The sequence below is a fragment of the Saccoglossus kowalevskii genome, chromosome 6, assembly GCF_978046115.1.
Source record: "Saccoglossus kowalevskii chromosome 6, keSacKowa6.1, whole genome shotgun sequence".
Lineage (NCBI taxonomy): Eukaryota > Metazoa > Hemichordata > Enteropneusta > Harrimaniidae > Saccoglossus > Saccoglossus kowalevskii.
Genome location: NC_140646.1, coordinates 2,218,049 through 2,235,787, shown reverse-complemented (window position 1 = coordinate 2,235,787; position 17,739 = coordinate 2,218,049). Strand labels below are relative to the sequence as shown.

The 17,739-nt window shown below is 41.9% G+C and overlaps 1 protein-coding gene and 3 non-coding genes across 6 annotated transcripts in view; all 4 read right to left on the bottom strand.

Annotated features, from left to right (window-relative positions):
• The window catches only part of LOC102804979 (serine/threonine-protein phosphatase 4 regulatory subunit 1-like), a 132,458-nt gene that overhangs the window by 41,492 nt on the left and 73,227 nt on the right, over positions 1-17,739 (bottom strand). For all 3 annotated transcript variants that reach the window (XM_085499946.1, XM_085499947.1, XM_085499948.1), the window contains exon 7: positions 3,160-3,264. In XM_085499946.1, coding sequence (XP_085356072.1) covers positions 3,160-3,264 — 105 coding nt within the window. The remainder of the gene's footprint in view (positions 1-3,159; positions 3,265-17,739) is intronic.
• On the bottom strand, positions 3,936-4,017 carry Mir4830a (microRNA mir-4830a). The gene has a single exon (NR_038791.1). It is a non-coding gene; the product is annotated as a microRNA mir-4830a (primary transcript).
• Positions 4,405-4,491, bottom strand: Mir4830b (microRNA mir-4830b). Its single transcript, NR_038792.1, has one exon. It is a non-coding gene; the product is annotated as a microRNA mir-4830b (primary transcript).
• Mir4830c (microRNA mir-4830c) lies at positions 4,751-4,844 on the bottom strand. The gene has a single exon (NR_038793.1). It is a non-coding gene; the product is annotated as a microRNA mir-4830c (primary transcript).

Sequence of the window (17,739 nt, the reverse complement as noted above, 5' to 3'; positions counted from 1 at the left end):
GAGAGAACCCACCAGTGACGGCCGGGACGAGAGAACCCACCAGTGACGGCCGGGACGAGAGAACCCACCAGTGACGGCCGGGACGAGAGAACCCACCAGTGACGGCCGGGACGAGAGAACCCACCAGTGACGGCCGGGACGAGAGAACCCACCAGTGACGGCCGGGACGAGAGAACCCACCAGTGACGGCCGGGACGAGAGAACCCACCAGTGACGGCCGGGACGAGAGAACCCACCAGTGACGGCCGGGACGAGAGAACCCACCAGTGACGGCCGGGACGAGAGAACCCACCAGTGACGGCCGGGACGAGAGAACCCACCAGTGACGGCCGGGACGAGAGAACCCACCAGTGACGGCCGGGACGAGAGAACCCACCAGTGACGGCCGGGACGAGAGAACCCACCAGTGACGGCCGGGACGAGAGAACCCACCAGTGACGGCCGGGACGAGAGAACCCACCAGTGACGGCCGGGACGAGAGAACCCACCAGTGACGGCCGGGACGAGAGAACCCACCAGTGACGGCCGGGACGAGAGAACCCACCAGTGACGGCCGGGACGAGAGAACCCACCAGTGACGGCCGGGACGAGAGAACCCACCAGTGACGGCCGGGACGAGAGAACCCACCAGTGACGGCCGGGACGAGAGAACCCACCAGTGACGGCCGGGACGAGAGAACCCACCAGTGACGGCCGGGACGAGAGAACCCACCAGTGACGGCCGGGACGAGAGAACCCACCAGTGACGGCCGGGACGAGTGAACCCACCAGTGACGGCCGGGACGAGTGAACCCACCAGTGGTGACGGCCGGGACGAGTGAACCCCACCAGTGACGGCCGGGACGAGAGAACCCACCAGTGACGGCCGGGACGAGAGAACCCACCAGTGACGGCCGGGACGAGAGAACCCACCAGTGACGGCCGGGACGAGAGAACCCACCAGTGACGGCCGGGACGAGAGAACCCACCAGTGACGGCCGGGACGAGAGAACCCACCAGTGACGGCCGGGACGAGAGAACCCACCAGTGACGGCCGGGACGAGAGAACCCACCAGTGACGGCCGGGACGAGAGAACCCACCAGTGACGGCCGGGACGAGAGAACCCACCAGTGACGGCCGGGACGAGAGAACCCACCAGTGACGGCCGGGACGAGAGAACCCACCAGTGACGGCCGGGACGAGAGAACCCACCAGTGACGGCCGGGACGAGAGAACCCACCAGTGACGGCCGGGACGAGAGAACCCACCAGTGACGGCCGGGACGAGAGAACCCACCAGTGACGGCCGGGACGAGAGAACCCACCAGTGACGGCCGGGACGAGAGAACCCACCAGTGACGGCCGGGACGAGAGAACCCACCAGTGACGGCCGGGACGAGAGAACCCACCAGTGACGGCCGGGACGAGAGAACCCACCAGTGACGGCCGGGACGAGAGAACCCACCAGTGACGGCCGGGACGAGAGAACCCACCAGTGACGGCCGGGACGAGAGAACCCACCAGTGACGGCCGGGACGAGAGAACCCACCAGTGACGGCCGGGACGAGAGAACCCACCAGTGACGGCCGGGACGAGAGAACCCACCAGTGACGGCCGGGACGAGAGAACCCACCAGTGACGGCCGGGACGAGAGAACCCACCAGTGACGGCCGGGACGAGAGAACCCACCAGTGACGGCCGGGACGAGTGAACCCACCAGTGACGGCCGGGACGAGTGAACCCACCAGTGACGGCCGGGACGAGTGAACCCACCAGTGACAGCCGGGACGAGTGAACCCACCAGTGACAGCCGGGACGAGTGAACCCATCAGTGACAGCTGGGACGAGTGAACCCATCAGTGACGGCTGGGACGAGTGAATCCATCAGTGGTGACTGGGACGAGTGAACCCACCAGTGGTGACTGGGACGAGTGAACCCACCAGTGACGGCTGGGACGAGTGAACCCATCAGTGACGGCTGGGACGAGTGAACCCATCAGTGACGGCTGGGACGAGTGAATCCATCAGTGGTGACTGGGACGAGAGAACCCACCAGTGACGGCCGGGACGAGAGAACCCACCAGTGACGGCCGGGACGAGAGAACCCACCAGTGACGGCCGGGACGAGAGAACCCACCAGTGACGGCCGGGACGAGAGAACCCACCAGTGACGGCCGGGACGAGAGAACCCACCAGTGACGGCCGGGACGAGAGAACCCACCAGTGACGGCCGGGACGAGAGAACCCACCAGTGACGGCCGGGACGAGAGAACCCACCAGTGACGGCCGGGACGAGAGAACCCACCAGTGACGGCCGGGACGAGAGAACCCACCAGTGACGGCCGGGACGAGAGAACCCACCAGTGACGGCCGGGACGAGAGAACCCACCAGTGACGGCCGGGACGAGAGAACCCACCAGTGACGGCCGGGACGAGAGAACCCACCAGTGACGGCCGGGACGAGAGAACCCACCAGTGACGGCCGGGACGAGAGAACCCACCAGTGACGGCCGGGACGAGAGAACCCACCAGTGACGGCCGGGACGAGAGAACCCACCAGTGACGGCCGGGACGAGAGAACCCACCAGTGACGGCCGGGACGAGAGAACCCACCAGTGACGGCCGGGACGAGAGAACCCACCAGTGACGGCCGGGACGAGAGAACCCACCAGTGACGGCCGGGACGAGAGAACCCACCAGTGACGGCCGGGACGAGAGAACCCACCAGTGACGGCCGGGACGAGAGAACCCACCAGTGACGGCCGGGACGAGAGAACCCACCAGTGACGGCCGGGACGAGTGAACCCACCAGTGACGGCCGGGACGAGTGAACCCATCAGTGACAGCCGGGACGAGTGAACCCATCAGTGACAGCTGGGACGAGTGAACCCATCGGTGACGGCTGGGACGAGTGAATCCATCAGTGGTGACTGGGACGAGAGAACCCATCAGTGACAGCTGGGACGAGAGAACCCATCAGTGACAGCTGGGACGAGTGAACCCATCAGTGACAGCTGGGACGAGTGAACCCATCAGTGATGGCTGGGAGTGATCCACTGGTATTGAACAGACAGTTTACTTTATAAAACTAAGTTTTAACAAATTATATTTTAATAAACATATATAGAATGAAGGGTTAACAAAGCACAGAAAGGATTAACTATGATTCCTATTACTCACCTTTCTTATATGAAACAGAGCGTCTGTACAGAGTTCACTGAATCTAGGCAAGATAACTCGGACCGCAATATCTGTTCCTAACAGTGGTGCCATCTTTGTCATGAGCTGCAAAAAATAAATGTGCTGAATTCAAAAGATCCTGGAGCGATGGAGTTTGTTTGGAAGAAGTGGTGTCCATCAAATTATCTAAGGATTTACATATAGTGAAAAGTTAGTTTTAAGTTCTTGAGCACCAAAGGGTTTTTGCATACAAGCTACAAGCACATTCTCAAAATCTTGGATCGAAACTATAATTGTAGCAATAAGGAGTCTTATAATTTGAAGGGTTAACCACACATCTGGTGTTCTACTATACACAATGTAGCCGTCTTGCTGGAAAGGGTTGGCAAAAACTTAGTTCCAAACACAATGTTAAGGCCATAGTACTATAGTTTCTAATGAATAGAACAATATTAAATCACTTGGTATTACCGGTATACCTAATACAGTACATTAGCTTTTCGCATTGTCCAAACATTAAGTATAACACTATGAGCAACATTCGTACAAAACTGTGCTGACTTGTCCTGTTATTTGATATTTCATTGTATATAGAATAACACTAGTTTCATGGCATGTTCAAAGCAAACAACATTCATAACACTGGGGTACAATGAAAATAATCATGATAACTTGGATAATGGGTGTATAGAAGCCTGACTGTGCTTACCATGGCAACGTAATTGGTGAACAATGTCACACATGGCAATAATCCCAACCACTTGGTATTGTGTAGTGACGTGTTCTGGAATCCCGAGAGCATATAGCAGGCTTCTTAACTCATCCCTCTATATGGCTCTCAAGAGAACAGACCAGGTCCTAGTGAAATCTTCTCAACATTAATGAAACATACAATGCATATCACAATTACACAAATGATGGCAGTAGAAATGTATTGGATTAAAAAAAGGGAAGAAGCAAGAAATTATTTAACTAAAAATAAATTTTAACTACCAAAATATACATGGGGAAAATGCTGGTGTAAGTGGGCAGGTGTCAGATATGTTAACACTGCAGAACCAGGACTAGTTTCAACTGTAAATACAAATCTGTGAATAAAATTGAACTACTCGATTTAACTATCAAAAAAAGAAAGACACTGTATGGAGAAAATAAGCAAGTGCAGATTTTCAACTTTTTGTTTTTTTTCTACATGGGATTTGAGACCCAATTACAAATTTCATAGTTTGAACTTTGAGATGTTGAAATGTTAGTTTTTGTCTCTGGGGTGCATAAGGAGAAATAGAACGCTTTTGTCCTCCATATGGCACTCAAGAGACAAAAACAGACTTATCTGGTGAGAATCACAATGCTCACTGCCCCAACTTTGACCTCCTACAAACAGTTACCAACATAAAAAGTTGCAGTCAAGTGATTCCTTTTGAAGAGATAACCTTAAAATAATGAACGTGAATAGAAACAAGAGTGGTGCTTGCGCAGAGGAGAGGACAGGATGTGATATAGACTGCCGAAGCCGATTCTGTATACAATTTCAACTTTAAATAGGTCAGACCATGTAGAACAAATGAAACCAGGAAGGTCAGTCAGTAAATGGAAACAAAACAAGACATCTTGAGGCCACAAGAAGGCCATTTTGAACATCAATTCCTTCCATATGGCTCTCAAGAGATCCTGTCATGTTCACTGGTGAATACTAATTTCAGTAAAATTGGTAAAACGTTGCAGAGACTTCAAATATCCACTATGGCTGTCAGCATTCTTTTATGTATGGCAGGTCAAATGTCAAATCTGTGTCACATGACTAAGCAACAGCTGGTAATGCCCTCCACTATAGAGTGATCCTTACACAAGCTGTGGCAATCTGCATAGGAAAATAAGTCTTCACTGGCACGATATTAATTTCACATCCAATAATATAATCAATTATTTTAAACTTATATTATTATTATTAGATGTAAACAGAGAACAAAATAATTTTGGATGTTTTATGTTGTAACAATAGAATGTAGAGTTGTTGGGCATTCATGTATATCACCTGTAACAAATAATTTAGACAACAGTTTGCCAATCATAGTATAATTACTTGATGCCAGTAATAAATAATACTGGAAAATATTGGCAAGCTGCGCATATACAATTAAACAATATCCTTGAACAAGTGTTCATATTGCATTTTTATAAAGTATACAACAAAATAATTTCTCATTGAAAGACTAATGATAGGCATCATAGATTTTGTTTGGTTTATTTTTGGCAATAAATATACCTTTCCCAATAATGTTTTGATTTACTGATTTCAATGGGTATTTGTATATTTGCAGTGACCTAAAAATATGACCTTTTTAGGACAGCTGACATTGCCATTGAGGGCGTACTTATTGAAAGTCATTGTCAACGACATTAGTGTCCCAGTATTGAATTTGGCTGACAAAAAAAACACCCAAATTCCTGAAAAATTCAGTAACATAGCACACAAAATAATAAATGTCTAAAACTTTGAAATAAATTTCAAGTGGGTCCAAAAGTACAATTAATGAATTTCCCAGGTCATTCAACATACCGGTACTTCAGAAAATGGCTTTATGCATTTTACTCTTGAAATAAAACATACACACATCAGGTGTGCAATCAACTAAGCCCAGACATGTTTAAAACATGAACAAATCTGAAAGAGCAGAACTCTATGAGGGGTGTGCTGTAACCCTCTCCATTTTTTCCCCCCAATGGAACACCAGATTTCTGCTCAGGAAAATAGCATTAATTTTCATAGCAATATGTTAACCAGCCGAATCAATCTAATGGTTTCCCATAACCTTATTGCATTGTGGAATATATTAATCAGTATTGATTGATTTTTTTAATACAACAATGTCAATTACAAGTCCTTGTCAAGTTTTTAGTGACTGTCAATATTAGTGCCAAATAATTATTTATACTTGTGTGACAGACATGAAACAAAGTGGAGCCAGTTTATTTGTGTGATTCAGATTCCTTCCTTTAATCTGCCCATGACATTCATATCATAAATTATTTGTAGTATGAAAATGACTATCAGTCACCTTGAATCAGATTCTGAAACTAGATGCATGTGCAAATGTTGTACATGATCAGCCCCAGCCCCAGCCATGTTAGCAATATGGCTTCAAAAACAGCAAATATAAAACTAAAATAAATGACAAAAATATTCATTTTAACTGAAATGGCAGAAATACTTCAGCATTCAGTACCAAAATGGCCAATTGGTCATCTTAAAATGGTTCATGAAACAAATGTATGTGCATACATGTATGAAATGATGTATATGTGAAATTTTAATAAAACAAGCCATACATGACACAGTCCCTGGTAGTTATCAAATTTAAGATGTATAGTTTTGTTCATAGTAATATAGCTGGAATATAACCATGTCAGGAATATGATTTTTTAACATTAAAATGATTGACATTTGTATCTGATCGTCAAACAAGTACTTGTCTATATTGAGAGATACAGTACAGTTCTCACGGAAGCTTTGGCTTCACTTCAGCTTCACCTTCGCTTCAGCATCGCATCATTATGGCATTGTTATGGCTTCAGCATCGCTTCAATGTTGCGACATTAAAAAGTTAGGTGGTTATCGCTTCGCTTCGTTGTGGCCTCATTATGGCGACAATGTGGCATCAGCATCGCTTCATCAAACAATTAAGTACTGTACTCATTTCCCCAAAACCTCTTGACCGCTTCCGCTTTTGACCGGTCAATTTCAGTTTTATTTTCGACCGTGCAACAATTCGGACTACTAATTTTCTGGTTTTCATAGATCACGGCACCGGGTGTTGAGGAACGGTGATCACGGTTACTAGTTTAGTAACCGTGCATAGATGTTGAACAACCGTCAAAAGTTCAAATACTTTTTGTTTTAATTATCTATAATTGTATGCACGCAATCTGACCCTTTGACCTAGATTTGGCTGGGATTGAATATTTTATTTTAGACAATATTCCGACGTGACGCACTGCTACAAAATGTATTCAACAGAAGTACAACATGGTTGTCTGGGTTTCTTTACCTGATTGTGTTGAGTTTACGATTTGTATAATTATTGTTGTTTCCCCCCAAGCAGAAGACAAGCCGAAGGACCATGGAGCTAAATAGAATTCCCACGCATGGACGTGGACTGAGTGAAAGAAAATATTTCTAAGGCTAAAATAAATGACCTACTATTACACCTCTTTGTGTATTTGTCAATTTTGTATATATTTGGTATGACCGTATGATCGTAAATACCTAGAAAAATCTCGTCTTTCGTTAATAATTTCATTTGTTTGAAATGTCTACCGACCGTAATTTGTTTCTCCAAACGGTCCCGACGTCCGTCATTCAACACAATCAGCATTTATTTATCGCAATTCATGGGGATCATGTCCCGTAATTTTCGGGCTGTAAAACCAAATAATTAAACAAGTACTATTTATTGTATTTTTGTTTTACCTCGCGAAACTACAACAGAGCGTAGAGTTGTTGCGGTTAAATAGTCGCCTTGAAATCGATGGAACTTCAACTACTAGTATCCATTTCTCACCTTGAAATAAAAAAAATCGAAGAGCATCGGGGAATATATTATTAACTAGTCTTACGAATCGCTAGCTTTATTTTATTCGAATTTATAAAATTCACGAGTTTTCGACATTTGTTGGCAACTTCCGCGCTAAAATGGTTGAAAATGTGGGTGTGGTTTTCTCGCAAAGTCCTGTTGATAATACGGACTAATATGGTTCTGTGACCCAGGTCGTGCTCCGATCAGGTGACTCTCAGCCAATCAATGATGTTGTAACAAAACATATTTAACGCAAATTGAAGGGTCGTCGTACCATCCAATCTCCATCGTCGATTCACAAAGTTTTTTTTGTGCTGTGACAGGCTTCGTAAATTATTCACTGGAAAACATCGGTATATTTTGACAAACGAATGGGATTTTACCTCAGTTCAAAAAAAAGAAAAAGAAAAAAAAACAGGGCTGAGATACAAATCAGTTTTGCAAGTTGGGAAATAAGGTAAACCAGACTGGGGTCGATGTTTTTCAGTATCGAAGGACTTCCGTGTGAATCATGATTTTCAAATTGTTCATCGGCTGGTGACCAAATATTTACGCCACACTAAATGGACACGTTTTTTTTTCTGAAGCCCAATAAATTATTTCTGCATGTCAAGTGCTATTCGATTTTTTACAGGGCATGTGGCTCGTTTTCATTCGAAAATATGTTTGTGAGAATACTTTTAAAGTACGTATAGATCGAGCTCAGATCACTGATCGTGACTCAATTTTGAGAATTGGTTGTCAAATTTTACCAGACCGTCGCCACCACAACCATCCAATCACATGTTGGAAATGTACGCACTTGTTTTGGAACTTTGTATCAAGATGACTGGCGACGACGCCGACGCACCAGGCGGTGTACGTGTGTGTTGCATGTTTTAGTAGTCCGGGCATGGGGTAGGACTCGGCTAAAACTAAACGAAACACAGAAAAATACCACCGAAATGAGGAATCTGAATCTGCTCTTCTAGCAGCAAATACAATGAGCGAAAAAAGGTAAATTTTATAACAAGAACAGTTTCACTTCGTATACAGCAAATTGTGTTGTATCAGAACGACGATTGCATCGTGTGATTTGAATTTATCGCGATTTTCCTTCCAGTCAATATGAACCTCGTCACCTTGCCGATTGTAATGTACTTCGCAAAGTTTTTGGTGCCCAATACTCGCAACACTAAAATAATTAAACAAGATATCTTTTTAAAATGTCATAAATACTCTTGATCATATTATTTTATTCGCCTTGAATTTCAAATCGATTACATATCGAACTTCTGTACATGTTTTTGTCTACTGCCCTTCTGCGTGCAAATAATGAGGTCATACTCATGTCACAATAAGTTGAAGCTGATGCCATGAGACTGCAAAGCTGAGGCCACGATGATGCCACAAAATAGCGAGGCGAACACAGCTTCAATTTTCAATGACGCGAAGCTGATGCCACAGTGATGCGATGCTGAGGCGACAATGAAGCCATGCGTAGGCGACAATGATGCCACAAAAGCCAAAGCTTCCGTGAGAACTGTACTGTATTGCTCTCGAACAGCATTCAAAATCAGCCATTTTTAATACATGTATATATATATATATATATATTAGTCTGGGACCCAGGGGCCTAAAAGCCTTCAAAATATGGTTGGACTTGACACTTCTTCCTATACTTTTTGCAATAGATTTTTATTTTAGTTCAACTATTCACAAACAAGAATCAAGAGGTCTGCTCTGCAACTGCTCTTGCAAAAACTGTGAAATTGATGATTACTTGTTGAAGCATTCAAATAGTATTGACTCAATATTGCGAAATTGTATATAAGTGCAAACAGGTAGTGTATTATTGTTAAATTAGCAGCCACTAATAGGATTGGAACGAAACTTGGTGGAAATATTCTAAAGGTCAACAGATGATTAATATTTATTCTGTGATGAGTAATCATGAATATTAATTAGCTAATTTGCATAATACACAATCAAACTTTGTTTATTGAGTTCGCGTTTATGTTAAGATTCAACAAAGTCATTAACACTCGATTTTGATTATTCCTCATCAGGTTTGATAAGTTAATATTTATATTTGGTACAGGGGTAATCTCATTGCAAGCGTGAATGCAACGTCAAACACTTTAGAGGTATGTTGATACTTTATTATGTAATATATGTTACTTGTGATATGTTCTAATTGATCAGCCTTGATATATTTCTATAAATCTGAATGGAAGTACGCAATTGTATTAAATTGATGTTTATTGTTTTTGTTATATAACTAGATTGAATCATGAAGGCTGCATTTTCTTTTGGCGCCAAGAGACGGGAGCCCAAAACTGATTTTACTGTGTGCTTAATTTGTCAGTGTGGAAAAGAGACAGCACCATTGCAGCGGCTGACAGATCAAGGCTTTGAATCATTCGCATATGCTGTAGAGAACAGAGAAGACGATGTGTCTTTCCGTCTGATTTCCTGTATTAAAAACAAAGATCTTCTTTTGTCAAAAATGCTACTATATCATGCCAAATGCAGAAACAGTTACACAAATAAAAAAACTGTCCGACAAATGATGCGAAAAATTCAAAAGACAACAAATGAGAAACAGCAGCCTGGTTCCAGTACTGATTCGCAAGATACTGCTAGAACTAAGACAAGATCCTCCACACAGTCGCCAATAGATTACAAAAATACATGCTTTATTTGTGAAAAACAACGGGACAAGTCTGGAGACTGGAAATTAGTGCTTGTGTCTACAACAGAGCGTCAAAACTCTGTTATGGAAAAGGCAAAACAGTTGGAAGATGATGTTATGCTGCACAAAATCCAAGGCTTACCGGGTCAATGCATTGACATGATAGCATATGATTTCAGATACCACCGTAAATGCATGAACACATACTTAAATAAACAGACATCTGTATGTAGTGATTCCAAGACAAATCAGAAAATATATGATGTTGCGTTTGGTGAGATTATTTCTATGATTGATCAGCCATTATTTGAATGCGGCAATGTATATTACATAACAACGTTACGTGATCATTACAGAGATCTTCTGACCAAGTACGGTGCTGAAAACGCCAATGCATACAGATCATCAAGCCTAGTGCATCGCTTACAGGACCATTATGACTCACCTAATGGTTGCAGAGTAATGATTGTCCCACAGAGGGGAACTTCTAGTCTACTGTGCTCAGCAGAACTAAATATATCAAAGCTATTGTTCGAGGTTTCCAAACTTAAAGAGAAACTAGATGAGTCTGAGTATACAGAGGAAAGTGACGATGACAATGAACGTGAAACCACACACATGGACATAAAATCACTGTCATTTCATTCAGCTAAACATCTTAGATTTGAATTGAAACAACTTGGAAAGGCTGAAAAACAGCAATTAAGAAGTATTAAGGAACTATCTGCAATACAGCATGCTACTGATGGAGATCATGCAACTGGGGACCAAGCAAGAGAACCTGGTGATACAGAAACAACAGGAGGGGTTCCAGATAATCCACGTCTGGGGACCAAGCAAGAGAACCTGGTGATACAGAAACAACAGGAGGGGTTCCAGATAATCCACGTGAAGTGCAAGTTCCAACAATGGATATATCATATGAAGCTGCTGCATCACGAGTTACTGATAGTTTATACAACCATGTATCATGGATACTGACTGATGCAGATGCCACCATAGGAGATAGTGGAAGGGTTTCTTTAAAACCACATCTACATGAACAAGTACTAAACATGGCCCAAGATATCACTGCTTCAGTAGCAGGTATAGCAACACCGAAACAAGTAGGGTCTGCTGTTCATGTATTGAAAGAAACTAGGAGTAAGGACACTTTAACCCTTTTCAACAGATTAGGTAATTGCATAAGCTACCAGGACACCCAACGTTATATCACAACAATGGCAGAAGCAGCTGACAAACAAATATCAGATGATGGGCTCTTTCTACCAGCCAATATAAAACCAGAGAGATTTACTCAATTTGCTATTGCTAATTTAGATTTCCATGAGCACACAAAAGATGGAACACTTCATGCAACAACGCACATTATTTATCAGTATCTCTCTGATGGCGAAACTGTTGATGATGTAGGTGCTGTGCCACTTGTGAAGTCACGTAACGTTTCAATTAAAGATCCACAGCCTTTTTTAGCAGAACAAAGCAATCTCACTTTCAGAGAGCGTCAAAAGAGTAGATCACTAGCTGGAATATATACATCATTGAATCCATCAGAAGATGTTGAATCACCTCTACAGAACAGCAACATGGTATGGTTACTGATGCAGATTGGCCCGACTAACATGATGAGTGATATTGAAATTAGTGATTTTGTTCCCCCAACATGGAGTGTATTTAATGATAGATTAAGCTCAGATGCAAGAGGAGCGACAGTGATCGGCTATGGTCCAATATTCTCCCAATCACCTACACAACCAGATGTAGTAGAGAAATCTATAGAATACTGCATGAGAGTTTCAGAGAAGACAAATCAAGAATTTACAGTTATAACTTGTGATCAGGCTATTTATGAGATAGCCCTTGCTCTACAAAAGAAACAACCCTTTAAATTCTCTAAGCTTATTCTTCGAATGGGAGGATTCCACATAGCTACTAACTTTATGGGAGCCATTGGATTCTTCATGAAGAATGCAGGAATTGAAGATATTCTTGTTGAAGCTGGAATCTGCCACCGTGGAACGGCAAACAAAATAATATCAGGGAAAGACTATTATTCCATGCTGAGGGCACACAGTTTGGTTCAAGCTGCTATGTTCCACATTTACTGGGAGGAATTTGAAAATTGGCTCATAGATGAGAACAAGGGAGGTGATGAATTAGCAGCACTGTCACACAATCTACAACTAGTATTTGAGGATATAGTAGACTACGACAGGATGACGCCACTTGCTGCTAGTGTGGATGCAACATCAGATCCACTTACTCCTGTTAAACAGCTACTGCATGAGTTTAATACTACAAGACAGAAAATGCTCACTAGTAAATTCTGGTTAATGTACATAGATATGGTGATGATTCTAAAACGATATATCCAAGCAGAACGTGCTGGACTTTGGGAATCCCACCTCTCAGAAGTTGAGAAGATGCTCCCATATCTGATCGCTGCTGGACATTACAAGTTTGTGGCAAGCGTCCCTCACTATCTGGCAGCAATGAAAAGCCTTCCAGCATCTGCACCACAAGTTGACCAGGCATTTAAGGAGGGGAACTTCACTGTGAGGAAAACACCTGGACGGTTTAATGGTGTTTGGTCTGACATGGGATTGGAACAAACTTACAACTGTGAAGCGAAAACCACCCTGTTCCATGGTATAACTCAAAATCCTGCTGCCATGAATAAATATTTACAGGCCTTACCAATGATGACTGCTGTCTCTGAAAAAAACAAAATGATGGCACATATGGATCAAACCAATGACAAACACCATGAAGACACTGTGAAATTAGCTGAGAACGAATCCAAAGCGATAAAGAACACACATCAAATCATTGAACAGAAAATGATAAATCCATTCACATGTGATGCTGATGGCTTATTGAACATATCAACAGGTGAGAAAGCAGCAACATGTGACTTGGTTAATGCTCGTGAACGAGGCATCCAGGCCTTAAGTTCAGCTAAAGAGAAAGGTAGTGACAAGATTGAAGTAGTTAAACTACATACATTTGCCACAAAGACCAAAAAGATTCAGACAAGTGCGGAAAAAGCCAAAAAGATTTATGAAGAAGAGAGTTCAGTGTTCAGAAATCTGTACTTTGTACAAGAATTAGATGAGCAAAAGAAGAAAGAAGTCCTAAGTTATGAATGGACAAGTTATCCAGCTTCTATCTTTGAACCAAATGCAAGTTTGTCACAAGGCTATGCCATGCGCAAAGGAAACAAAGCAGATTACCTCAATGGCATCAAAGACTACCTGGGTGATGAATGGACCCAAGAGGACTATATTCCTCCATCTGATGAACCAACAGTGCTGGTGGTTGATGCTATGGCTTTCATCCAACGGTATCAGCAACTAGGCTGCAAAACATTTGGAGAACTCCAAGAACATTACATGAAGAAACTTCTCAGTTTGTCTCCAGATTATTGCACGTGCATCAATTTTGTTGGCGATAAGTATGATGTATTACCATCAGAAAGTTTGAAGGGTGAAGAAAGAGAAAAACGAGAGCTTGCATCAAAGAACACAAGCAAAGAATACAAGCCTTGTGACAATTTTGTCATTCCTCCTTGGAAGGAATTTGTCCAGAATCCTAGAAACAAGGCCAACTTATTGAATTATCTAGGGGAGTCATGGGCAGAGTACCATAAGGCACTACCAGATGGCATAATGGTAATTCTAGGTGGTATAATGAGTGACCCTGGTAATACTCTTCAAGTTACAAATGAAAGTGTGACTCAACTGCCAGAAGTGTCATGTACAAAACACGAAGAAGCCGATACGCGGATGTTTGCTCATGTTGCATACTGTGTACAAACACTTCACTGCAAAAGGGTTATCATCCAAGCTACTGATACAGATGTTGTTATACTAAGCATGTATTACTGTGGTCGTATTCCTGGGCTGTCAAACATATGGGTTCATAAGATGAACACTTTTCTTCCAATCAATAGCATTACAGAGGCACTTGCCAGGAAGTCTGAGATGGCACTTGCTGATATTACATCTATTCTACTCTGTGCATACGTTCTCAGTGGATGTGATACTGTTAGTTATCCCTACAAGAAAGGGAAAAAAGAGCTGCTAAAGTTGCCCTTGAAGTAGCTTCAAAGTTACATCCACTCGCTCAATATGCTGAACCAGGTGAAGGGTTCGATGTTGATGAAAATGTGATTGAAGCTGCCAGACTATACATCATGGCACTCTATGGTAGAGCTGACTTCTGTGGAAATTTGGACGAGTTAAGAGCACACTTGTTTGGCACAACAAAGGGGGATCTGAAATGTCTCCCCCAACTGAAGATGCCTTTCTTCAACATATTCTTCGAGGCCTACATCAGATAGTTGTCAATAAAAGTGCTCATGATCCAGTGCCAGAATATCCAATTGCAACAATGTTTGGTAGAAAAGTTGTAGATGGAAAGCTCGTACCAATAAGGATGTTGAAAGGAGCTAAACCAACTGAAGCCACGCACAAGAATTATTGTCGTTGTAAAAAGTCAAAATGCTTAACTCGTCATTGCATCTGTGTCAAGGCAGGAGTCAAATGTGTTGTTGCTTGCATGTGTGCTGCAGACCAAGTCAATTGTGGTAGGATACAACCAATAATAAGTGAAAGTGATAGTGAGTGAGTGAGTGAGTGAGTGAGTGAGTGAGTGAGTGAGTGAGTGAGTGAGTGAGTGAGTGAGTGTGTGAGTGTGTGTGTGAGTGACTGAGTGACTGAGTGAGTTAGTTACTGAATGTGCGTTAGTTACTGAATGTGCGTTTTCAAGCATACCATATATTATATATATCACAAGGGGTGAATTTTTGTTAGAATAGTACAGTCTGAGCAAGACTTTTATTTTGTGTATTTCTTCTTGATTGTGTAGTTTTACATACAGTCTAACTTCATTTCCATAATATAAACATTATACTATATGAATTTAATAACGTTCTTTTTTCAATATTCAGACAAACTAGTTTAGACTTTTTTGCCTTCACTGTTTTCAGCACTAATCAAATAGTTAAGTGCATTGAGTGATTGTGGTGTATCAATTATGTATATTTCAATATTTTAGTTTCAACTTTAATAATCGAACCAAACTTCATTCATGCATGATTGTCATAACGTCATTTTCGGGCATACCCGCATTTCTGATAAAGTTAATAGAGTAAATGTGAAAATCATGGCAATACAATATATATGTATATTTATTAACTTTTTTACATATTACTCGAGTTACTTTTCGTAAATACTACATTTTCAGTTTGTATTTGAAACTACCAAATTAAGTTTTGTGACATGTTTAACATGCATTTGGTGAAAGATTGTTAAATAAATACTATTTGTTCAAAATGAGTGTAATGTGTTTGTTTGATTTCCATTGAGTGTCAGTGTCATGAACACATGTAAACTATAAATGGAACAAGTGTCTGTCTTACTGCACATTCAATAAAACAAATACGGTATCTACTATATCTACTATTTATCTACTAACACCTTCCAAAATATGTTTATATCATAATTTTAATAGGAGAATCACTAACACAAATCAGGAAAAAAGTTTCAATTGAAATGTATTAGCTGAACCCTCGTCTTTTCACATGTTTTTACTGAAAATACTAATATTTCCTTCAAAATTAAAAGTTGCACTTGCAAAATTGTAGTTACCATCAGTTCATATATATTCCAAAACAACTACTATGTTGGCAGTAACATATATTTTATTGATCCCATGTAGGCCCAAACCCAGTATCTCCTCAAATATCTTCATACATTTGCTCAAAAAAGTGACGCCAACATGCACTGGGAAAAGTGCCCGGATGTAATATTTTGCAAGAGTTAAGGAAGAGCAGGCCTCGTGATTATTATAACACAAGGTATAATCCAAATAAAAATGGTGGTCTGCAAAGTATAGGAGATGGTGTCAGGTACCTTCTCAGATTGAACCCTTGGGTTCCAGACTATATATATAACATGATGTATAACGAATATATAAAATTTGAATATAATCAGTCAAAGCATTTAAAAGATAGCTCTAGAAGCCCAATCATTAAAACAAAATGGCCACCAGTCAGCCATTTTGAATCCAATCTGAAAAATAAATAAATAAATAAATTTGAACAAAATCCATCCATAAATGCCAGAAATGCTTGATATTTGATGATTTTTTAGCACAAAAATGACCACCATTTGACCATTTTGAATAGGATCATCAAAGCAATATACCTGTTTATCTATGACATGATGTATAATGAATATTTAAAATTTGAACATAATCAGTGAAAGCAAGTCAGAAATATGGCACGAGAACCACATTCATCAAAACAAAATAGCCGCTAGTCGGCCATTTTGAATCTTATCTGAAAAACAAAAGTATTTGCATCAAGGTCCAATAATGTGTAATGTATATACCAAGTTTGAATAAAATCCATCTGTAAACAGCCGATTTGCTTAATTTTGATGATTTTTAGCACAAAAATGGCCGCTGTGAAACAACTTGACGTGCATATGTATAATATCAGGTATGATGTACGTGTGAAGTTTGATTGTGATTGGTCCAGGAATTTCTAAGATACAGGTCACAAACTAGATCACATTGGAAGTGCTTTCAGTCACGTTGTGTAGCTCCAATGCCCTAAATAGAAAATTTATATCTTGAATAAAACTGACAAACTTCCTTGCTGTTGCTGTCGGGTGTCTGCCTTGTACATGGATTAAGTGTAGACGCGGAGATTCAGCTTTCCTTTTCTCTGCTCGTGGCTTCGCAATAGCGGTGAAGGTCAGTACTGGGTTGAACCGACAGCCATGCCCACTATATTTTGAATGATCATAAATAATTTTTGAACCCAATAGTAGTGATCACTGATTGTTATATAAATTTCTTGCAAAGTCTGGAATGATACCGAAAAAAAATCGTTGATTTCCTTCTATATTCATGCTTGAAAGTAGGCCGAGGTATCTGCAGGTGAATACGAGTATCCAGAAAATAAGTTAGGGTCGATCAGTTCACACGAATTGTTCTGTTCTGATTCATCATTGCAAAACAATGGCCTGGAAACGGCCCAGCTTGAGGGAAACACTATCGTGGAAAGAAAAAACAGTATCGTATCCAATACTATTAAAAGACCTGATGAGAACACTGCAGAATCGCGGGCGAAACAAATGTTACGCGGCTATTGTCTAAGCGACGCAGGCCCGATGAGAACACTGTACATGTAACCAGCACATTTACGAATCAAGATTGGCAGAAAGTTGTACGACATCTGTCTTCGATTTTGCCTCTTGATGAATATGACGCACAAAGTGATATTGAACTTGCATTCATGAAAATCGGAAAGGGTACTGC